Source organism: Rhopilema esculentum, unplaced genomic scaffold (assembly GCF_057945365.1).
Source record: "Rhopilema esculentum isolate cy_ngs unplaced genomic scaffold, ASM5794536v1 HiC_scaffold_31, whole genome shotgun sequence".
Lineage (NCBI taxonomy): Eukaryota > Metazoa > Cnidaria > Scyphozoa > Rhizostomeae > Rhizostomatidae > Rhopilema > Rhopilema esculentum.
This window is the reverse complement of record NW_028300842.1, coordinates 142708-167963: the sequence shown is the minus strand read 5'-3', so window position 1 is coordinate 167963 and position 25256 is coordinate 142708. Positions and strand designations below refer to the sequence as shown.

The 25256-nt window shown below is 37.4% G+C and overlaps 2 protein-coding genes and 1 long non-coding RNA gene across 3 annotated transcripts; 1 reads left to right on the top strand and 2 right to left on the bottom strand.

Moving 5' to 3' along the window:
- Positions 1-9213: 9213 nt before the first annotated feature.
- On the bottom strand, positions 9214-11215 carry LOC148957364 (uncharacterized). The gene is made up of 2 exons (XR_016145240.1): positions 10727-11215; positions 9214-10569 (listed from the first exon to the last, which is right to left on the bottom strand). It is a non-coding gene; the product is annotated as an uncharacterized LOC148957364 (long non-coding RNA).
- A 4905-nt stretch (positions 11216-16120) lies between these two features.
- LOC148957363 (uncharacterized) lies at positions 16121-18110 on the bottom strand. Its single transcript, XM_089115434.1, has 2 exons — positions 18004-18110; positions 16121-17795 (listed from the first exon to the last, which is right to left on the bottom strand). Exons 1-2 carry the CDS (start codon positions 18108-18110, stop codon positions 16121-16123), a joined length of 1782 nt encoding a protein of 593 aa, XP_088971560.1.
- A 214-nt stretch (positions 18111-18324) lies between these two features.
- Positions 18325-19904, top strand: LOC148957362 (uncharacterized). Its single transcript, XM_089115463.1, has one exon. It carries the CDS (start codon positions 19013-19015, stop codon positions 19628-19630), a length of 618 nt encoding a protein of 205 aa, XP_088971589.1. The 5' UTR covers positions 18325-19012; the 3' UTR covers positions 19631-19904.
- Positions 19905-25256: the final 5352 nt, after the last annotated feature.

Here is a 25256-nt window from a genome sequence, read left to right as displayed (position 1 = left end):
TTGAGTCATTGGGGCCCGTAGGCATGAACTGGCAATCAAAGGTAGTTTTTCTTGATGTTTTCAAATCCATAATGACATCCACAGAAATAAAAGTCAAATCCAAAGGAACCTGTTATCCTTCTGCTGCAGCCCTCTATGGCCAGCACCCCTAAGCTGTATTCGGAAAATAACGTCCTCTAAAATCACCAGAACTTCATCGTTTTCTACTCCATATTAGAAGAATGGTATGTTCGTTGGTTGGCAAAATTTTCAAGATAAAAAAATTAGAATCAGCAGTACACGATAGATCAATTGCAAATTTCCCTGTCGACCGTCCTCCTTGCGAAATATAGAAAAGGAACACCAAATAACAAAGTTTCAATCAATTCTTTTTGTCACTGCCATCCGACTCTGTCACCAATTGTAACGATAAGGGTTCTTATCATGATGGTGAAGTGAAGAACCAGTTAATAACTGAGCTCAATAGTGGAGCCATGGGCTAGCACACAAGAGATACTCGTTCTTTGATGTTATCTCTATGGTCAAAACAGTAACACTACTTTATTCTAACTTGGATTACATTATATTGAACACAAACAAAGGAACACTGTGAAACATCACATATGTCCCTGTCTCACATGTCCCTGTCAAACGTTACACATGTCCCTGTCAAAATTCTTGCATTGATGTCAATGACTATGAACTACTGTGTAACAAACAGGTTCTCTGCCACATAAATTTAGGGAGACCTCATTTATAACATATTAAACAACGACTCAAAAGAATAAATACTCTGTCTAGAACACCATTTTTACGCTCTCATTTTACCTTGTTACCACAATCCATCATCTCCCAATTTGTCCTTTAAAAATCTTTCTTTACAAACGATAGATAATCATAACCAACAAATAAAGAACAAATCCTTGCAACGCACATTAAACGCCCCTGGGAGCATTCACACACAATACAACTACAGAACAGAACAACTGCACGATTATAACGCTTGAACACCACTGAACAAACAATGATAACCATACTACATCAGTCACTTTACACATCAAGATCACTCCAAATATAATGGAGCCACACCTGATGGAAAAGTCTTTGACCCAAGTTATTTATCAAGTTTTGGACTACCTGAAATAAAGTGTCCCTACTCCCATGAAAACCATTCAATGGAGGAAGCTTGTGAAGACCCAACTTTTCTATGTTCAATGGTTGATGGAGTTGCTTGACTAAAGCATGATGACAGGTGTGGCTACTATGCTCCAGTTCAGGGGCAGCTTGCTCTAAATGGCTTAGAGTGGTGTGATTTTGTAGTTTATTTGTAAGGAGCAAATACAATTTCGAGCTTCAGGAACAACAAATTCTAACACTTTTTTGAATTGTTCAAAGCTTTTGAAGCCGGTGTAATGGCTTAAATACTACTCCTCCTTTTGTGCAGAGTGGCATAGTTCTCTCAACTGACTTACTGAGTCTATGGTTGCATGGCTGTGATATAGAAACTTGAATTGCTCTCGATAGCATATCAGATCTGCCGGTGGTATCAAATTGCCTTTCTTCTTCTGAAGCTGTAGCCATTTCTTCCTCTGCTAGTAGAGCTTGTCTCTCTTTTATTTCTTGGAGCTTGTTGGGAAGTGATCATTTAGGCCTGACATCTTTAACGCTCAAGGATGGCAAAGCATTTGCCTTCAGCCTCTTCGTTTTGCTATGGGAGTTGATAAAATCTTCCTCAGAAAAATGTGTAGAGCAAACCTTCAGGTATTTCGCAGCACTGAAGTCTTTTCTCTTATCTCTTTTGATGGCTGTAATCCATTTCGAACAGAGATCAAACAATGTAAATACAATCACTATGAATATGATGGCGACGATAAAGGCGAGGAAAGATTTGGCTGATGATTCAAGAAAAAAGATTGTCTTAAATTCTTACCTCTCTGAGCTTTTTGTTGCTTAGAAGGGAATGGAAAGTCAAAGTACTGTCTGTAGAATTGTTGAAACATCCATGGGCAGCACAGTAATGAGCCATCTTTTAAGATAAACGGGGATAAACAGGTCGAAATTTGCCACTGCATGTAATCTGTCTGTGCAAGCTCAGGTTCGGTCTGTTATGTTGTTTGCCCATTTCAAGTCACATGTCTTTGCGCTCGCAACAAATCCGAGGAAGTCTATTAAGGTTACGGTAAACGTTTTGAACACCAAAATTGGTTTTTCCTTCCTAAAGGCCAAACGGCTCAAGGAATCTGGATAAACTATATATCATTCGATGCACAAGATTATGGCGTATCTAGCCAGATAAAATATATTGGCAAATAATGTTAAATGTTATTTTTCATGCGAATTTACTGGTCAAAAAGTGTACCACCTTCAAAAGCTATTATGTACCCTTGCGTTTGAGGTAACAAAATCTGACTTAGACCAGCAGGATATATGGATGTGCCATGCGATATTGTAAATGAGACATGAGACCACAACCGCAAAGCAACGATAATCGGCTTAACAGGTCAAGAGATTTTCAGGCCTCAACTAAAAGTTTTGATAAAGAAATTATGGAGACCTTCGTTTACATGGGATTTTTCCCACTTTCAAAATTTCTGTTTGTTTCAAATTTGGTATCATTGTGTGCCTTGAAAGTTCGGCTACTTGAATGTGAAAAAATCGAAAAAATGATCTTTTCATCCAGAAAACGTTTACCGTAACCTTAACAGCATTTGATTCAGTACTGTATCCTGCTCGATATGTGGCTGCGCTTCTTTTTGTTTCAGCATTGAAAACTTCAGTTATCAAGTCGCCATGTATATTTGAAAATGGAAGACCCAATAAACTTCCTCCCAATCCTCTCAACTTCATCCCTTTAAATGCAGGATGGTTTTTTCTTTCAAGATCTCGCAGGTAAACGTACTGAAATTAGATGTATTGAGCGTAGTTCACATTATTAAAAGCAAAACAGTGTTTCACCATGTCCCTTTCTTGAACAATTCAAGAAACTCTGCATTCTCAACGACTTGTTCAATTGGGGAAGGACTTGGATTGTGTTTCAAATCTTGAAGAAGAGCAATAAAACCTGCATTGATATCTGTGTACTTTGCTGTTAAGCTTTCAACTATAAATTGCACCAAAACTCAAAAACTTTCTTTGTGCAACCACAAACTACGATAATAGTGGCCATCTTCTGCTGCTTTATCAACAGAGCCCATTGCTATCACACCTGCATCTGTCCACCACGATTTGTAACCTTTACAGGCATGCCGTTTGTGGATCATCCGTTATCTCACTCGCAATTGATAGAATCCTCCCATCAGAATTATCACATTTTTGTAGAAGTCAGGATACTTCCATAGATTATGAGCATGCCTTGCATACACTTGCCCGTCTGCATGAGCATAAATATTTTCAATATCTAGCTCTTTCATCACACGCAACAATTTATCAAGAAAGTTCTTGCACATGGGTGTGGAGGCTGTGGAATAACTGGAAAATACTCTACAAGCGACTACTTAGCTTCAACACCTGTCACAATTTTGTTAAAAGCTATCCAAGAGCCAATCATATTATCATATTCTGTTCGTCCAGAAAGACCATTGAGTATCACCCATACAACATTGCGCTTCAGACAATATGTTAAAAGATCATCATCTGTGTTATCAACAAGATCAATGAACAACTTTGAGGGAATTCTCTGCCCAATACCAAAATTCCCAATTTCTTCAAGTTCATCGACATTGGGAGCAATGTTGAGACTTGTCTTGTATGAAACGGAGGGACGTGGGTCTTCACCTGCAAAAAAAGCTTGTTTCTCCCGCAAATCTTTGTTCGAATTTTTCCAAAGATCTCGCTCACCACATCATTCTGAATATCTTCTAAATCGTCATCAATTTGTTTTTGTCTCTGTTTATTTATAGCAAACTTCAAATAATACAACTGGTGGTAATATTCATCGATAGCAAAGATATCATGAGACAATTGTAGTCTGTTAGCTGCTGCAAAAAATCGATGTTCCTTTTTCTGATTATATTCTTCTTTTTGTTCTATCAACCCATTGCTGATTTGTTCCTTTCACAACGCTCCAAGCCCCCACTTTTTATATTGATTATTATCAAGTGTTTGCTTCACATTGCAAATAAAACATACCCGTTTCTCCCTCAGATGCTGGCTACAGCAGCCTCTTGACACTCTGTCTTCTTTTTGAGATTCTCGTACTAGTCTCCACCAATACTAGTCTTCTCAATCTCAAATAATCCGTATTTTCTTTCACATCCTTGTAATTTTGTCCTAAAAGATGTTCTGCACACCGTGTGTGCCAAAAGCACAAGTTTCAGTTATCTTCTGGAAATCTTTTGTAAATGCGTACTTTGAATCAGCACTGTACATATTTATTGTTGACCAGTGCCTTGCCTGTTCTTGCACATTAAACCATATGTCATCTTTAAATGAGCTTATTTTTCCTTCTTTTTTAAGAGGCGTTTACACAATAAGCATTTCTCTTTACCCTCTGAGTTCAGAGCCAAAAATGATAGTTACTAAATCTTTACCCTCTAGCAACACCGGGATAGACTTTGCAGGACCCTTGTTTGTTAAAACAGGCCAGGGGGACATGCGGAAGGCGTATATCGTTCTGTTCACATGCCGCATAACTAGAGCTATTCATTTAGAATTGATTGATGATTTAAATACATTAACATTCATGAATGGTTTTCGAAGATTTTGCTCTAGAAGAGGGACACCGAGACTCATAAACACGGATAATGCTAATACCTTTAAGGCTGCAAATAAGCTGCTAAACAAACTTGCCAAGGATCATACGTTTGTTGAATATATTTAGTGCATAGAAGGATCAAATGGAAATTCAATTTACCTCTTTCGCCGTGGTGGGGAGGATACTTTGAGCGGATGGTAGGATCCATGAAGCGTTGTCTAAGAAAGGTCTTAAAGAATGCTAGATTATCACTTGATGAGCTACAGACAGTATTAACAGAGGTTGAAAATATTTTGAATTCTAGGAATTTAACTTATCTTTATGATGAATTAGAAACTACCTTAACACCATCTCAACTTATTTATGGTTATAGATTGTCATCTCTTTCAGAGGGAATCGATCCAATTTTTGATATTAAAGATATTAAAGATAAATTAACGAAACAATTTTTGTATGTTACTAGAAGACTATCTCATTTTTGGAGTAGATGGCAAGGGAATACTTAACAGACCTGGGGGAATTCCATAAGCTGAAACTGAACGTTGATTTACAAGTGAAGTTAGGATATCTGGTTTTGCTGCAGGAGGACAACATAAAACGCGGACAATGGAAAACAGCCATCATTGAGGAGTTACTGATGGGACGGGATGGGAAAGTAAGAGGAGCTGAGTTCGGAAAACAGGTAGGGGCAAGCCAGAAACTTTTAGTAGACCTTTACAACGACTAATTCCACTTGAAATTTCGGTTAGAGACAATGCCAAAGAAGAGAGGAAAGATGAATCTATGTTGAAGGCGAATGATGAATTGAAAGAGGATGGTGTGAAGGGTAGTGATGAGTCAGAAGGGAGACCCACTTGTGCTGCGGCTCTGGATGTGCGTTGGCGGACTAGGCTTATGCTTGAACCCATAACCTGGGTCAAGGAGGGGGGAATGTCGGGGAAACCCCACGCACCCATTGCCCACAGTATCTTTGAACTCAATGTATTTTCTTTACACATGACTTTGAGCATAATGCAAGTAATAACCTTGTTTCAAGAGTCGTTAGGAAACTGACTCAAGATTCAAGCTTCACAGGTATTGAGTATTGGCATCAATCTATTGTTAGAGAGATTAAACTTTTCATGTTTTGGTAAAATCTGATTGGTTTGACAAATTGTTTTTCTTAATTCCTATTGGTTACGCTATTTTTATACTTATTGTAAAACGTATATATGCACGTGTGATTTAACTTAGAGTAGAGAGTTTGAGACTAGAGTTAAGAGAATGTAAGTCTCAGAGTTGAAAATTGTGATGTTGAACTTGGAAGATGTTTTTTTTGAGCACAACTCTGCAATAAAATACGTATCTTGAACTAGCACTTGAAGAAGACTTGACATTTCCGTTTAGCCCATGTTGATATAGATACTCTTGAAAACTGATTTGTCTTGCATCCATTTCTTAAAATTTTAAAGACTTCTTGAATATCTTTCGAGCTGAGAGCATGAACAACTAGATCGTCTCGAAGAACTAGTATTCAGAAAACATGCCTGGTCATTTAAATACTATCTGTGCGGAATGGGAGAGAAATGCAAAACAAAGAAACAGGAACAAAATGCGCTTACAGTATCGTAATCCAAACTTGCAACAATCACAACCAGGAATCAGAACAACCAGGAAAAGTGATGTAAGAATTTGTTGGCGCCTTTGAAAAAAATTGATGAACTCAATTTCTCAATTGATGAACTCTGCTTTCCTTCAGAGTAAAATTTCCAATGATAGAGGATTAACACCTGATAAGCGCATTAAATTCCGCAGTGAAAATGGAAAATTTCAGTATGTTACACGATCACTTTTCAGCATGTTGGTCCAATATAAAAAAGGGATGGTAAAAAGTGATTGTTTAACCCGGCTTTTCAGCATAACAGAAAAGGTGTACCTTATGAAGTCAGAGAAGCTAAGTTTGCACAATGGGATATTATCTGGAGGATGAAAGACCCACAAACTGTGACAGTTAAATGGAAGGATACAAAATATGTCATGTTGATCAGTACCATGTGCCCTGCAACACCTGGCCCAAATGACAAAATCAGAAAGTCCCAGAAAGGAAGTGCAGAAAAGGTGGAAAAAATATGCTCTCCAGCAATCACAGTTTATCGGCAATTTATAGGGGGAGTTGACACCAATTACCAAATGCTGGCATATTATGATATCAGTAGAAAGAGCTACAGGTAGTGGGTTCCAATTTTCTTTTGTCTACTGAAGCTGACAATTATGAATGCTTTGAGACTTGAACATTTTCAGGCAGAGGCAAATAAACGGGGACAGAAAGCATTCAGAATAGAGCTGTACAAAGGCCTTGCTGGGTCTTTTTCATCAAGAAAGAAGGGTGCAGGGCAACTTCCTAATGCTTCTGCCAGGTTTGATGGCATTTGATAAGAAGACACACAAAGAGAGGATTTTGTGCAATATTTATCTATGTGTTGATTGCTTCATTAATTATCACAATAGAAGTTAAAAAATGAATAATTGAAGTAAACTATAAAGGCTTTTACGAGAAAACTCAAATAATGAACTGTAAAAAAATATTAATCAAAATCTTTAAAAGTTTTGGCAGTATGAGTTATCTGGTATGGAACAGTTTGAAGCAGTACCTCTCAGTGAGTAAGCAAAGGGACACTTTTCCCACATGTTGTACCCAAGTATGATTGGCATAATCTGCATCGCTTTTTGTCAGAGGAGGGCTTAGGCCAGTGAGCTACCTGGTCAAGTCTTACATTTGCAACTGGTGTAGGGATAGCAGCATTCAATTGTGAAAATCATAACAGAAATCACAAAAAAGATCGCTTAAAGGTGAACTGACACGCAAAAATATTTTTTGATATAATGCATAAAACGATGCATGGAATCTTAATTTCAAGTTTTAGGTTAATTATTATTGTCCGTTTGGACGCATTTCGGCTCTAAATGTCATGAAATTATCGTCGAGTGCTCGACCATTGTCGGCATTTCATGTGACCCAGTGCGTGTGACGTCACAAACACCATGTTTTGATTCCTTGAATGGAAATCACGCATGGACTGGACAGTTCAGTTCATCTTGTTCAGTTACTATTCGAGGAGATATACGTAGCCTTTGATCCAAGAGAATGAAAATTCGAGGCTAATGAAATGTATGAAGGATGTGTGCTGGCTGGTACTGCGTTATGTTAGGAGGGAATTTAAGTTTGGAAGGAATAGGCGCTTTTAGCTGCTCAAAGAAATTCTCAATTCTGAAGTCAATCATGCGGACGAATGTAAGAATCTTTTCATTTTATCATGAATCTAGCTTCTTTTTCAAATAAATTCAATATATTATTACTTTGATATACATCCATATAAATCATGAACGTTATTTTATTTTGGGTTTGCAAACTCATCGGTTCACTCGAGTTACAGGAGGGCAGCGGCCTGGCAGATGAAAATTTTACTAAGTTGTTATCCTGCAAATAGCGATTCGATCGTACCAGGTGCTTAACCCCTGAAAATCTTTCATGTGATTGAATAAAAAATATGCCGAAAATGAGTGACGTTGATTCGAAACCTTTACTGCGTATATTGAAGTTAACCAGGATCAAAGACCGAGATTAACTTTTGGGAGAGGAGGGAAGCCCTGATAAATAAGTCAAACAGCAGCCGTATTTAACAAAATATAAGTATTTTACTTAGGTTTCCAGAAAATAAAAAATCCTGCCAATATTTTCATCGCTACCATTATTCGATATGTTGGCCCGCCACACACTGGGTCCTGCAAGATGGAGGAAGGGCCTCAAAGGCGTTGAATAATACGATATTCTTGCAAATCTTATTATGAACGGTTTGTAAAGGAGTCATGATCTGTTTTCCTATCAGATTGTCTAAATGGAGCCAAAACCTACTCAATTAATGTATCGATGCTCATCCGCAAAGTCATGAAAGTACCACCCTCCAGACTGCCATGTTGTTCAAGTGATGTGAACATGGTGTTTGTGACGTCACGATTATGCGGAAGGCTCGGGCAAACTTGTCCGTGCTCGGGAAATGTTCGGTAGCTAACTTTGACGCTCAATAACTCGAAAACTGTGTTGAATATTAAAAAAATAATAATGTACCAGGTATTTTTGCTCGATATGGTTTCATTTGAGGTCAAGTTAAATTTGCGTGTCAGTTCACCTTTAAAACATACCCAAAAAAAAATCTTGCTTCGATAGTCAATCTACTATCATCATCATCGGTGGCATCATTGCTTTTTTGAAAAAAAATTTGCAATTTAAAAAGGCAAGTCGAAAAGCTAAACTGGGGCAAACATGGGTAACATGCATTAGAAATAAAACAGTGATTAGCTTTCATGAATATAATTTTCATATCTTACAGTACAGACAAAAGTCACAAAATAGGTTTCACAAAAAACTTACCTCTACGCAAAGCCTCAACATCCAAGAGAAACGAAATTTTGTACATGGCTGTAAAAGTGAACATTGACTTTTGTCCTAGTGCTTCATGTATGCAGAAGTTAAAAATTACATTAAATCTGCAAAGGTAAACGAGGTTAAGACAACATTGTAGACTTTGTTTGATGATGCCAAAAGGCATCAACACCACTTAAAGGGTTAAAGGGGTAACAACTTGATAAAATTGATTTCAAGAAAGGTACAGCTCTGCATATCAGTTTTAAATTGAAACAATGGAAAGGGGAAATATCACTGTGGTGGTCGGGTATGGCCATATCGAGGTGGCAGCATTTACCAATACCATAGTGGCCATCAAAGGGTTTCAGCTTATAGGAGGTTTTCTTTGACGTCATAAATTAATGCTAATTATGCATGTCAGCCATATTGGCGGACAACCTGACAACAAAATGGCTGCAAAGAGCAAGCGCAATAGTGACTTCGATGAAACTTCAAGGGAATGGTTTCATCTGGAATGTTTAGATATGAAGATCCCAAAAACAAAAAAATGGTTTTGCCCTGACTGCTTGATGGCAAAAGAATTTTCAGACATTTAATGTTTAAATTTATACCAGTAGACATAGAGTGCACACAAACCTCTTGGAAAAGTTTATATGGTTTGGTTGGAGATTTTAAAGATGTTTCTGTAGTGATGTTATTAGTTTTGAGCTTTAAAATGGTGACAACTTTAAATTAAGAAACATGGCAGTTCAATTTACCTTGAGTATCCTTATTACCACAGGCCTATCCATACAATAAACTTTTTCAAAAGTTTATATCTTGTATGCTATTTCTAGTCATGTGAACTTGAAATTATAGTAGGGCATAAATTACATAGTGCTGAACAAACAACAGCAATTTTGTCTAAAGTACAGTATTCTTCATCATTTTTTATAAGGTAGTCCAGGGGCAATGTAGATTGCAAAATTGTATACTTGTTCCTCAACAAACCAATAACTCGTTCAACATGAATTCGGCTGGAGGCAATTCGTCTGGTCCGAACAAACTTGGTGGTGTGAACCTGATAATTTTGTGTCCTTTCTGTTTATCCTGGTGATCCACAAATGCCTTCGTTCTGTTGACAAAATTCTTGTTAAATCGTCACAATTTACTGGAACTTTGGGTATTCTAAAAAAACTCTTATCTTTTTCTCGATTTGATCTATTTGAGCAGCCATAAACAGCACAAAAATTAACCATTGTTCACCTGATTCAGCTCAAATGACACGCACGCACACACTCTCACTCCAAGTTGTCCTCCAAGATGGCGGTTGCGTGATTTGTGATGTCACACTAAAACCTCCTATTGATTAAGAGTATGTTACATAACTGTATCCTTACTTTGGTTGCACTTTTGACAATACCAGGTAGTATATTCATTTTTGAAAACTGCTTTTGGTAGTGTCTCGCATCCTCTATGAAAAAATTCACCACAGCCACTGCATTGTGCCATATGCCTGTAAATAGAATATGTTTGTTTTTAATTGATAAAATCAGAAATGTGTAAAGGTTCTTCAGGTATATAGATAGGATCGCAACCTTGCTAACATTTGGCTATTTTTCATTTCATTTGAATTTTTAATAAAGGAAGCTGATTACAAATGTTTCTAATACCTCTCTACTTTTGTCCCATCACTAGGAAACCAAGTGCAATAAAGATCAACTTCAATGATTTTATGTGCATTCTGTTTTGCTTCTTCATTGATGTTTGGAAACAAGTCCAGTCGATTTGCTGCCAAAGCTCGCAGAATGTGATGTCGCATCACCATTTGGTTGAAGTTTACACTGGATGGATATTCTGTGTGAACTATGATGTAATGAGCAAAAGCAATAGCAAAGAGACCACGGTCGACTGAGTCCTTTTGTTGTTAAACTGGAATGACCTTTATTGTAAGAGTGGCATACTGAAAACCATGTCGGTCAAAACAAATTTTGTTTTATCTTTCAATTAAAAAGGCTATCCATTTAAATAGCTTCTCCAGGTTTGCAGTGGAAAGTGCTGACAGTCACCCAGTGGTAGCTTCCATCATGCAGTATTTGGACAAAGGGCCTCATAGGCCTTGAATTTTAAACGGATACCATACAAAGGATCCTGCAGGCCAATGTTTCCTGGATATTGGTCCTTAATAATTTTCTGCAGAACTGCAATTACATTCCCTGTCAAACATTTTTTATTGCCAATGTTCCTTAAATCTCCTCCATTTATGTGGGTTCTTTGATGGCCAGGTTTTGTTTCTTTTCAATCGACCACAATTGGCTGTTTTGGCATCCTTCATCTCCAGAGGGCAAAGACTTTTCTTCAGAAAATGAGTCACTTTCTTTATCTCTTTCAGTAGTTATGATTTCAGTCTCAATATCACCATGGTTGCCCTCCTCGCTAACATTGATTTCCATCGCTCGCATAATCTTTTCTCTGACCTACTCTCCCACCAAGTTTTACTTTGCCCTTCCTGCGAGGAAGTGAAAGGAACTGCTCACTCTTTATCTTTGTCATTGCCTTTCTTGTTTTCACTCTTTGTCAAAGGAATGCCACATTTTCGGGGGCACAGAATTAAAGAGTTAAGCCTGCAGTGTGGTGAGGTGCTCTCTCAATTCTTCCATCAAATTATGATTGTCTTCTAGTAGGAATGTAGCTCTTCTTATTTCATCTAAGAATTCTCTGCAGGCACAAACATTATTTCTGGGATTCTTTAATTCCTTTAAAAAACCATTTGCAAGATCATCCACTGCTTCTCTAGCTGAAGATAGGGTCTACCAAACGAAGATAGGCTCTACGAATTAATGAGGCAAAGCTTGTTATAGGCTGTTATTAAATTATGCGCAAATATTTTTAATAATTGATCATTCCCAGATCCCATTGGGGCTATCTTTGTCAAGCTCAATGAGGTGTTAAATGAACCGAAGTCAATTGAAAGGCCCCCTTTCTATTGATTATGAATGAACTAATAGTGGTGAATACAGATGTTGATTGATGTATCTTGTGTTTTGAAACGCAACTTGCAAAGATATACACACAATACCCAATGCCTGCGGAATAATGTTTCCTGTTCATCTACTTCGTCATTTGCTTCATCATTCTGATCTGCCTTCATTGCATTGCGATATGTTGCTTCATTTTGCTTCCATGGTGCATCAACTTTTTTCAAAAAGGTTGTCCGATTTCATGTAAGAGGAGTCTTTATTTATAGGTGAAAAAGCATTCCAGGACCCAGCTGGAAACTTTTTGAAGATCGCAAAGAAGTATGTGCAGAGATATGGAGTACTGTACCAAGCAAAGCATGTATTCATTCATTTCATTTCAAATTGCTTTAAGAACGGTAACCCCGTCAATCGATAGATTCCTTTTCAGGGGGCCGTGCAAAAAACGTTACAAATTAAGTTAAAAATAAATACGAAGTAAAAACCTAATTTAATTAAAATAATGAACAAATGAATGAATAAATAAATAAATTATTTTTTTAAGCTTCTTTAAATGCATTCAATGAGGATGCCTGCTTGACTTCACAACCCAAGAGGTTCCAAACTCCCGCACCACAGTATGAGAAAGCTGGCTGGCTGACCATTACTTGTTCTCATTAGTGGGACTTGAAGATCAGTTGCGGTGTTTCTCAAATTTTTCCTACTGCATGTCGAATTTTTTAATGAACATTTCTGACAGGTAATCAGGAGCGAGGTCATTTATCTATTTGTAAACCATGCAAGCTGTCTCGGTTTTATCATATCTGCTACAGTAGGCCAATTCAAACTTTTAATCAAAGCACTAGCAGAAGAATCATAACTGCTGTTGGTCACAATTCTAGCTGCGCTGTTTTGAAGTTTTTACAGCACCTGCAACCCTGTCCCTCCACATGCCCCGCAGACTGAGCAGCAGTAGCGGAGATGCGGTTCAACGATACCACCATACATTTAGAGAGAGTTTTTTTTGGAAGTAACTTTTTGGCATATTTAAGAAATCCAATAGCACGAGAAACCTTAGATCGTACAAAATGGATATGTTCATCCCAAGCTAAATGTTTATCAATTTGCATCCCTAAATACTTGACCTTATCAACCATTTCAACTTCCAAGCCACCAATAGAAAATAATGGTGGTTCCACTGATTTTGTCGAAATCTTCTTAAGGTTAGGCCGAGATCCAATGACCATCGCCTGTGTCTTCAGGACATTCAATGATAACTTATTGCCTTGGACCCATTCCCTTAAAGAATCAAGTTCTTTGTTAAGCGTCACGTTCAGATCGTTCCTTGCAGAAAGGAGATACTGGTGTCATCAGCATAAATAGTCACCTGGCAGTTGTCCAGACAAAACGGAAGGTCATTGATATAAAGTATAAAAAGAAGAGGCCCAAGACAAGATCCTTGTGGAACACCACAGTGTATTTCTTCTATTCGCGACGAAACACCATTGACCTTGCACAACTGCCGTCTGTCTTGGAGATATGATGATACCAGATTCCCATATTCCTGCATCTTTTTTAGCAGGATATCATGATCTACAGTATCAAACGCTTTATTTAGGTCTATGAACACCAATGCAGTGTATTTCCCAGTATCCATATTCTTATACCAATAGTAAGTGCAGGACAGGAGACTTGTTACAACAGAGTACAGGCGTCTAAAACCGGTTTAGAAAACAAGGGTTTGTTTGTATCCAAGTACCTATACAGTTTGTTGAAGATTATTTTTTCAAAAATTCTCGAAAGAACAGGGAGAACAGATATAGGTCTGTGATTAGAACGATCATCAGTTTGACCATTTTTGAAAATAGGAGCAACACTATCAATTTTCCAACAATCTGGAAAAACTCCTGTGACCATAGACCGATTAAATATATCACAGAGGGATTCTGAAATAACTGGGAGACCGATCTTCAAAAATGGATTTGCTATGCAGTCAGTGCCAAAACCCATAGCTGTTTTGAATTTCCCCAAGACACTTGCCACCTGGTGTGAATTTACAGGTTAAAAGTGAAACTGTGTTCCTTCTGGATATACGGAATATTTACCCTCCAAAAGGGGGTTTTGTGTGGCAGGAATTTTCTTACTAAGGTCTTACCTAGGTTACAAAAATAGGTGTTCATATGTTCTGTGATAGCTTCATGATTGAAAAGTTTTTCCCCATCAACATCTAGAGTTGTAATCTGCGTGGTCTTTGACTTTTTGTTTAATACCAAATTGATAGTTTTCCACATACTTTTAATGTCACTTTCATTAGAAGCAATTTTTTTCAAGAAATAATCGCGCTTCAGATCAGTATTGACCTTATTTACTTTATTTCTCATTTGTTTATACGCATCAAATAAAACTTCAGATTTAGATTTAATAGCTTGCTTTCTCAGTTTGTCCCTTGATGCACATATAAGTTTGAACTCTTTGTTATCCATGGACAGAATCTTTCTGAAACTTGCCTACTGCGTAAGGGAGAATGTTTCTCAAGTACAAAGGAAAACATAGATGTCCATTGTTCCACTATGATGTTAACATCATCAATATGAAACAATGCCTTTCCAATCTATTTTTTGCAAATCGTCTTGAAATTCAGCTTTGTTAGGTTTTTCATTTGCCTGGTACTGATATTTTTGTGCTGTTTTTTGCCCCTCCTCGAAATTTTTTTACACTGTAGACTAGATAATGATCACTGATACTAGTTTGATGTATGTAGAAATTATCTAGTGTACCAACACCAGAACTATCTGCTGGTTCAGAGATTTAATGTTAAAGTGCCAAGAGAACACTAAAGGAAACACAACAGTTGTATCCAGACCTTCTTCATTGGTACCGAGTACCTATCTCTATCGCTGTTTCTATCGCTTCTTACCTTACAATCAGACGATTTATATACTTTTAATCTACACGAACTAAATGCTCTACCAATCAGCATTTAGAAAAACAGGATACAAATTTTACGTCAAAGATTTTTTATGAATAACTTTAAAATGCATATACGGATTAATAAATGTCGTTAAGCTGTTTGTTTAGATCGATGAATAGCTTGAGCCAGCCCAAAACGCTGTTAACCAAGTCTATTACAGATACCTACACAAACAATTACGCAAGCAACTCTATGAATTAGCAAGAAGAAAAAACAAATCTCTACACGAAAAGCATGTACTCTAGTGCTATATTAAATGCGCTGGAATGAAAGGAAAATCCCAACACTCCATCTTCCAATTACCTCGTTTTACATTGCCCTCTTTGATCAGTATGATAAGTTTTGTCCAACTTTCGTCTCAGGGTTATTTCCATGACTCGATCTATGTATTTCTCGTAAATCTGCAAGATATTCCCGTCTCCATCGAGACCAAAAATGATAGAATCTTTTAACGAGAAATAAAAACGTTTGCTGTAGGAAGGAATGTCATCGTCAGATAAATCTGTTTTACACTCAACCCCTTCAGCCAGTGGTGGTATCATTCTACCGTCCATTAAGTGGAATGGTGTCAATGCTTCAAAGCCTTACATACGTTAACGGTCTGGAGTTTAGTTTCCATTCAATTTCTATCAACAATGTATTTGACTCATCAAACGTTAACCTGGAATTCCCTAGAGTCTCTCTTAAACTTCTCTTAACGCTACCAACTAATCTTTCAAAATGGCCTCCCCACCAAGTTGATCTTTCAAGGTTAAATCTCCAATTTATCCTTCTGGCTTGTAAAAAAGAAAAACTGCATGATCTTGTGCGAGTTTAAGCAAGAATTTATGTGTAAACTTGAATGTCTTAGCATTATCTGAGTTTATCAGATGTGGTGTTCCTCTATGCGCAGTAAATCTTCGCAGACTACGAATGAATGTTGGCCCTGACAAATCGTCTATCAAATCTAAGTGCAATGCCCTTGAAGTACAGCAAACATACAATACAACATAGAACTTTTCTTTAGTCGAAGATTTTGTCTTATGGTATAACGGACCAGCAAAATCCCAACATTCTGAAAAGGTGGCGTCCTCTGGACCCTAAAGTCTGGTAAATCTGCTACTGGTGGAACGGAATAAGATTTACTTTGAGCTTTTCTACTAGGTAATGCAATTCCTTAAAATTTTCTTAACTGTCTGCCTTCCTTGTGGAATCCAATATTTGCAACGAATTTCTGCTAATGTCGACTTCAGACCATTATGCATAACAATTTCATGACAAGAACAAACAATCAACTCGGTGATCTTACTTTCTTTCAATAAAAGAATAGGAAATTTCCCTTCAAACTCCAAGTCTGAGTTTCCTAGCCTTCCCTTACACCTCAAAACGTTTTTTTGCTTGATCAATCCTAGATTTGTACATAACTGTTTGTATCTGTGATCCTTGGGAATAAGTGCTTGTGCATCAACTATCCAATTTTGTTCTGCACTCTGAATTTCTGAAGCACTGAGTTTTTCTAAATTCACAGGAAGCTGATTATGAACTTTTGCTTTTAAGTTAGCAACAAAACACAATACATAAGCAGTTACTCTTAAAGAGCTAAACCTGCTGATGTCAATAATTGCTGACATACCTGTTTTCTTTTCTTCCACAGCTGTTAGAACCATTGCTGATTTCTTTTGTTCCTCTACAACATCTTGGGTTTCACTTAACAGCAGTTCATTGGGCCAGTGTTCTCCCCCCATCAATAACCAATGTGGTCCATGCCACCAAAGTCTATTTTCAACCAATGCACTCCCTTGAACCCCTCTTGAACCCAAGTCCGCTGGATTGCAAGCACCCGGGAAATGTCCCCAGTTCTCTTTCTCTGACACTTTCAATATTTGGTCGACTCTGTGTTGTACAAACTGCTTCCAGTAACCTGCATTGTTTATCCAATAGAGAGCAGTCTTGCTGTCAAGCCAATACCTACATCCTACTTTGTTCAATTGTGACTTCAAAGCTGAAAAAACAACTTTCATTAGAGTGGCCAAAATTCTGGCCGACATTAATTCGAAACTTGGAATGCTTAGTTTTTTCAATGGTGCAACACGAGTTTTTGCACAGACAAGTTGAGAATGTATACCCTTATCTGATTCATAGACCGAATAAACCATGGCACTATATGCATGCTGACTTGCATCTGCAAATCCATGTAGCCAACAATTTTCAACATTCATAGCATCTAAGTCGTACAAGCAGCGTGGTAAGGTTATTTTTCCAACAGTTTTTGAATCATTAACAATTTTCTCCCACCTACATTTCTTGTCTTCTGGAAGCTCCTCATCCCAATCATATTTTTCCACACCTAAATCTTGAAATAGAACCTTTCTACTTACTGTGACTGCACTGACAAGTCCTAGTGGATCAACAAGTTTGGCTAAACAACTCAATATCTTTCTCTTTGTGATATTCTCACCTTCCATCACTTCAGTTACTTTACTCAGGTTAAACTCAAAAGTGTCATTCAAAGTGTCCCATAATATACCTAGAACCTTTGTTCTATCTTCCAATAATTTGCTACCTAGCATTTCTTTAGCATAAGTTTCTTCACTCTCTTTAGCCTCTGAAACTTCAAAATCATGCTTAGAGAATTCTTCTACCAAATCTAAATTACTACTCTTCAATTTTCTGAGGTTGAAACCACATTCTTTCATTCTTTCCACAGCTTTCAAGTATAGATTTTTTGCATCAATTAAATTTGAAGCTCCGAACACGAAATCGTCCACATAGAAATCATCAGCAAGTTTCATAGCAAAATCTGGGTCCTCCTCCTTATATTTGTTGATATGGAATCTTAACACAGCATTCAAAAGAAATGGAGATGAATTTACTCAAAGGCAACTCTTTTAAAGCGATAAACTTCAACAGGAGAATCCACATTATGAATGTCTTTGGTTCTTTCTTCAATTTTCCTAGCTGCCCTTTCAACCTGCAAAGACTGTTCGTAAAATTAGATGGAAGGGATTTATGCCCCACCTTCTAAGGCAATTTAACAGAATACCTTTTGCCTGTAAAGGATTTATTGTCAAGCAAATCATCATGAACTTCATCTGTATCTCTTATGCCAATTGTCTCCAAATCCCATAATTTCTGTACCTCATTATCCATAGACGATTTAACATTATTTGCAGGTGAAGAATCAAGAATGAGATAAACACTCGAATTTTCACAAGAAGCAACTTTCATACCAGTTTATGGTCCTGACAACGCCCATCCAAGCTTTGTTTGCACAGCCACAGGCTCTCCTGGCTCCCCTCGTATAACTGTATCCCCTTGCAGCTCATACATGAAATCATTTCCAATTAAAACATCAATGGTCAGTGATTCTTGCTCAGCTGAAACATCTTAGAACCATAATTTAGTAAGGTGTTGAAATTTATGCTTAACAATCTCTGGATGCTCATTTCTAATTTCTGAGATAGGCTCAACTACAAAGGCTTCTACACTTGTTTGTTTACTACCTTTCACTGGATACAACTTGAGGTAGCTAACCCCTCTCAAAATGTCCAAAATTCTTTTTTTCATTGAAATTTTGAAAATATTCCTGAAAATACCTCGAAACACTACCTTTGGCATGGGGAAGTTACAGTGTTGAATGAATTTCGCAAGTATGCTTTTTTTACATTTTGCTTAAGGCAGAATGTACGGGTTTTCCCTATCAACGTTCATAGCAACGCATTTTCCGTTTTTATTCCCTGATTTGAGGTTGAATTTGCCCCAGTTTCAAACTCCCAGCTTCCAGAAAAGCACTTTTCATATATGAGGCCAAAATGGGATAGAGGTTAATTGGTGGTGATACATGAAGCACCTTACTCTTGTTGGGAAGCAGTGTCGTCTAGAAAACCGTGAGTTGACTTTCATAGTATCGAAATGGGTAATTTACGGAACAGGACGCGAAAAACATCTAGAAAGAGGAAAGCTACTTCATCTTTCGAAAACATACACAAGGTTGTGCTTGGGAGAAAGAGTTTGTCAGCTCAAATTCAGTGACTGATAAGACAAAAAGAAGTATGGAAGTAAACGTGAGAATGATCATGGCATTCAGAAACATTGGCTGCGGTTTAGAAGCTATGAACACTTATTCCATGATAATGAATATGCATAAACCGATGACACGGAAAAACTACAACAGTTTGATTGACAATCTTCATGTTGCCTATCTTGAGGAGGCTGAAACATGCATGAAAGAAGCTGTTGAGAAAGTTAAGGAACAAAGTGGCTCAATAGATTTTACAGCTAGTTTTGATGGTACATGGCAGAAGCCAGGACATGCATCTTTAAATGGTGTTGTTACTGCAGTTTCTAATGAATCTGGCAAAGTTTTGGACTTTGAAGTAAAGTCTAAATACTGCAAAGCTTGTGAAAAGAAAAATGATTTTAACAAGGATTCACTCGCTTACTTGCAGTGGCAGATCCGGCATGAATCCAGATGCAGTATGAATCATAAAGGATCGTCTGGATCCATGGAAGTTGAAGGATTACAGGATATATTTAAAAGAAGCATGGAGAAATATGGGATAAGATACACCACTTTTATTGGTGATGGTGATTCTTCATCATTCTCTACAATTTCAAAGGAAAAACCATATGGTGCTGATATTGAAATTAGCAAAAAAAAAAGTATGTGACATGTCCAAAAGCGCTTAGGAACAAGGTTAAGAAAGTTAAAGTCAAGTTGTGGAAAGAAAAAATTAAAAGATGGCAAGGGTATTGGTGGAAAGGGCAGATTGACTGAAAAAATGATTAATAAAATGCAGAATTATTATGGATTAGCAATTCGTCATAATAAAAACAACTTGCAGGGAATGATGAATGACATAAAAGCAGGACTTTATCATTTAGCTTCTTCAGATTCTCATCCGCAGCATAACTTGTGTCCTGTAGGAAAACAATCTTGGTGTACCTGGCAGAAGAACAAGGCAGATGGAAAGACAGGTTACAAGCACAAGTCATATCTACCCTCAGCAATAGTTGATGTGGTGCTGCCAATTTATGATGATTTGAGCGATAAATCTTTGTTGACTCGTTGCCTTGATTCATTTACACAGAATCCAAACGAGTCTCTGAATAAACTTATTTGGGCTAGGTGCCCTAAAAAAATTTATCAAGGTAGAAAAGTTGTTGAACTGTGCACTGCAAGTGCAGCTACCCATTTTAATGATGGTGCATCATCAACTGCAAGAGTTCTGCAACGGCTTCATATCTGTCCAGGTAAACAAACCAACTTGGCTATTCAAGCATGTGACAGAAAAAGGATAACTTTTGCAGAAAGAAAGGCCTCTTATAAAGAAAAGAATAGAAGAAAAAAGCTGAGGGCAATCAAAAAGGATTTGTGGGACCATGAAAAAGAAAAGGAAGGAAATGTGTATGAAAGTGGAGGACATTGAACTACGATTTCCATAATACTTATGTTTAACAAGCGTTTTCTCAAAATGTAAAAAACGTCATGCAGGTTGCCTTTGTGACAATGATTTTTCAACATTTTTTAGCAGATTCAGAAGAAATTTTCAGGTTATGTTTAACACCTATTGCCCTAGTGAATAAGACAGTTTGAGAGCCCTACCCTTCCTATGAGCAATGGTAGAAGCTAAAAAGTAGGCAAAAGTCTGCTGTGTTTAACGTTGACCATGTTGAATATGAAAATTCTCAGTACCCTTAAAAGATATCTCAATGATATTCTCTTAATCACCAAAAATACCCTTTTCCAACACATTTTACAAATATAAACTAAAAAGCTCAACTCAAGTTGAAAAATCATTGTCACAAGCACAACTACTGTTTTGCTATTGTTCTATCCGCCATTTTGGCTAATTTGCATATTTTATTACAAAACTTGAATTTTTGATTTTTTTAACTCTAATTCTGTATGTGTACCAATTTTTATTGAAATACAACAAAGAAATAAAAAGTTTTGCGTGAGAGGGGTTAGCTACCTTGATCTACTACATCTCTCAGACTCTCATTAACACTGGTGGAACCAAATGGTGTATTTACAATTTCGTTGTTTGAATGAGCCCGTTTCGAATGAGAATTGACAAGATTTGTTTGTTCGGTGGATAAACAGGTGTCATCAGATGAACTTTTGGGATTTGATCGCTTCTGGGGTCAATTGCATTCTTTACTTTTGGGATTTGATGATGCCTCAAGTGCGCTGCCTTCTTTACCTTTGGGACTTGCTGAGGTACTAGGTGTTGTATTTTCCTCTTTTCAATTTCTTCTGTTGTTTCTCTTCTTTTTATTCTTCTTTTTGTGCACCTTTTCGATCGTTTGAACAGAAGTATCTTCATAGACAATTGGTAATTTTTTTGACTTGATGCTGTTATTGTTTTCTGTCTTATCTGATTGTTCTTTTCTTTCTATCTGATTGTTCCTATTGTTTACTGCTGTTGTTTTTTCTGGGTTGTTTACCTTGCAATCTGTGGCACATTTTTGGCCTAATTTCAATTTAAGGGAAAAATTTTCCTCTAGCAGATTAAGGTCTGTATCCCGTTCAGTTTGAAGCAGACTTTGCAGCTCGACAACGGATTTCGCTAGTCTCTCGAAGCTTATATAGATATCTGCGGGTGGGGATGGCATGGATCTTTCAGGTGGTGGTGATTTACCCAGACTGTTGGTGGCTGCTGAAAATATTGGTCTTCGAGGTGGTGTTGAGACTCCATCATAAAACTTGAAAAATGAATCATCGAAGCAAGCCTCCTTGAAATTCTGTTCTCCATATATGGCATCATTTTGCTCGCCTTCTGCATCCAACTGAGTGTCTATTGAATCTGACATCACTGCCTTCGCTGCATATCTGTCCTCATCAGACTTCGGTTTCAGTAGGCCATGGTCGATCACCTTCAGGAGCCTCATAGCAAGTTCATTTTTCTTTCCCAATATCGATAGATTTCGCTTGGAGAGGTCGGCTTTTAATTTACCAACCTTTAGTTTCTTTATTGCAGCGGCATTTAACTCACTCATACTTATTTTGATGAAATATTCGTAGGAAAATGAGTCGAAAAATTAACCATCAGTGCAACGTGTGTCCGATGGCGTCCTCGATGGGATTGCCAAAAGAAGAAGGCAGTGATGTCTCATCGCCAAAGAAAACTTCGTACCTTTCTTCGAACTCTCACTGGGAACAATAAACCTGCCACAATCTGTCATAATAACATTGGAATGTCAATACCATTTGCTCGGGAAATTTGTTTAAGACAATGTTTTACCATATCCTTTGGACGATTTCTTAAGAAGCTTGGAACATTTTCTCCATAACTTTGAGAACTTGACTTTCTCTTTAGATTTGCTTCACAATATCTAGAAAAGATGAGTTGTGTAAGCTTTATGTTTTTGGGGGGAAACATAGCTAAATAAGCATCAGTAGAATTACTGATATGGGTTTTGAATGCAGGGCAGAGTTATGTGGAGCAGAAGAAATTGCAGGTGTTACATCCTGGAGCAAAATCCCCTTATCCATTAAAACAATCTTCTTCAACCATGGCTTTTTCTTGAAAAGCTTTGGTATTCTCAACCAAATAATGACCTACTGTGTTCTTACTTTACCTATACATTTCTTCTACCTATACATAAGAACATTTCTTTTTCATATAGATATTAGCCAGCTGTTATGCAGAAGTGTAGTCAAAGAATAGGGTGGCAGAAGTTAATGCCGGAGAAAATCCCTTTTCAAAGATGTTTTTTTGCATTTGGGGAGCGTTCGCCTGCCTTGCTAGGCTATGGCAAAAAGATTCCCTTACCTCCCATTTTCATTGATTATTTTTCAATTAATAAATTAATTGTTGTTTGTTTAACTATTTATTGTTAAACACTAGCTATATCAAGACAGTTCTTTACCTTTAATAATTTTCTTTGAAAAATTCTTCTCCAAGGGTGGTTAATATGGCAGTCAATGACAATTTGTTTCTTTTCTGTAAGCAGCTGTACTTAAGGCCCAGGTTATACATTGTGCTTCTCATGTGCCAAACCTAATTAGATAAGTTTGACATTAGCTCGTCTCTGGCTTGACGTCAAGTTAAACGTCCAACCATTGTAACCAGTTGCTTTGGTATCCAAACAGGCCATAGATGACCATAATTTTTCAAGATGGCTTTAACTTGCAGAGAAAAAATATTGCTTTTGAAGAATATGATTTCAAAGCATCGTAATTGTCTTAAGCGTTGGAAATTTTTGATTCAAGGAATGGCTATCATTGTACAACAGAGGCTACTAGCCGCTATGTGTTTATTTGTAAATAGCAAGCGGTCAAAAAAGCGGATTAGGTCATGCAGAAGGTTGCCAAGAAATACAGGTTGGTGGGACAAACTCTGGTTTACCTACGACAATAAACGGTTCAAGCAAACCCTACGAGCATCAAGATCGACATTTGAATTAATACTGGCAAGGATAAGGCTGCAACTTCAGAGGCAAATGCTTACTGGAGAACCCATTTCTCCCGAACTTCGTTTAGCTATCTGTCTATCTTGCCTCGATAGAGGGGACTATCTTTATAGCATAGTGAAAATGGTAGGCCTTACAGTGACAAAAATGTTTGACGAGGTCACCCAAGCAATTTTTTATTTTCTTTGATAGCAGTTTGTATCTAATAATATGCCAATGAATTTCAGAGCAAGATGTTAGATATGGAAGAGCGTTGCCAGTTTCCCTGTAGTTGGGCAGCTGTTGATTGATGCCACATCCCCATTAAATGCCTACCTGGTCATCAGAATATCATAATTTCAAGAACTTCTATTAAATTTTCTTAATGACATTAGTGGATGCTAAATATCGCTTTAACTGGGGAAGTTGTGGATTCCCTGGGAACTCACATGACTTGATCATTTTACAATTGACCTCTTTGTGGATAAAAATTAAAAGAGGTCTGTCAAGAAATAGATGCTGTTCAAATTCCTCCTCTTATACTAGGAGATTCTGCCTTCCCCTTTGAATCATTTCTAATAAAACCTTACACACAGAATAGAGAGAGGCGGAAGGGACACTGGGATGGTTCCTTTGTTGTTTTTGAAGCCCAGACAAGGCGGTTCCAAGATGTTTGTCCTAGCCTAAACTCGTTTTCAACCCAAGGTTTTTGACCAAAGAAAGTGCGGGCAAAGAATTCTGTGGTACAAGGGAAATCATAACAAGCTATAGAGAAAGCAAATAGAAGCGGGATATAATAAGACCCAAATCAACGTTACTTAGGTTTGCGTCTAACGAAGTGTTGGGATGTAAAATGCGAATCGAATCGCAACGTAGGCATTTTGAAGAAAGCTAGGATTCAACTGTTTGAGAAGGTGAGCATTCTCTTCCTTATAATATGGCCAATATTTTTCACTACATCCAATAAAACTTTGCAAGAAATTTGTCTTCCACATATGTTTAATATCATACTTCAAAATTTTAGAATAACAAAGTGAGTTTTGTGACATATTTGTCTATTTCAGATGTTTTCAGTGAAAAAGCCAAGAAATAAGAGGGCTGCATTAAAAAACCATATGCATTTAACAGTACCAACTCATTAATGACTATATAAAATAAATACAGAAAACAAAAACAATTGTGCATTTTTTCAGTCTTATTTTGGTGAATGTTAACCTAAAAAACAGTCAATACAAAGGAAAACATCGCATTCAGTGCACTTGTACTGGACTTTGCTGCCACAATCATTTTTACAAATTTCTTTTTTCTCTGCCTTCACAACATAATGTTTTAACCCATTATATCTTTGGGTTGCATTTGGCTGTTGCTGAAATGATCTTTTTGTTGAAGAAAACTTCCCAATAAGCTTTTAGAACTGTTCTATTTTGAAAGCTTTTTAGGCCACGTTTTCTTGAATTTGGCTGTGCAGATTGTAAAGTCCATGCATTTACAATGCCCTGCTTGAAAAGCTCCAGAAAAATTGGCAGCCACCACCTGTATGACTTCCTTGATGAATTATCACAGGAAAGCATTTGATCATTGGTATCAACCCCTCCCATGTTTTGACGATATGCTGTTATACTTGGAGGACATTGCCTGACAATCTTTATAGCAGTGCCTATCTGTGCCTTTTTGCAAACAACAACTTAGGGGTCTTTCATCCTCCACACCATTTCACCAGCCAAGTCCACGCATCTTGCACAACAACTTCAATTCATCGACCTTCAATTTACTATAATCCTCGCTTGCTATATCATCAAAATCATTTTCATCCACCAAGAACTCAACATCTTCATTTTCACTTTCCCATGCCATTTTGAAACTGACAATATTGAAATTCTGCCTAACAGTTCCTTGTGC

Excerpts from the sequence above, each read along its gene's own strand:
- LOC148957363 (XM_089115434.1), bottom strand. The coding sequence starts at position 18,110 with ATGGATAATGAGGTACAGAAATTATGGGATTTGGAGACAATTGGCATA. Across the intron at positions 17,796-18,003 it reads AAATCCTTTACAGGCAAAAG|ATTCCATATCAACAAATATA; the intron begins GTATTCTGTTAA and ends TGCTGTGTTAAG.
- LOC148957362 (XM_089115463.1), top strand. The coding sequence starts at position 19,013 with ATGGAAGTAAACGTGAGAATGATCATGGCATTCAGAAACATTGGCTGC.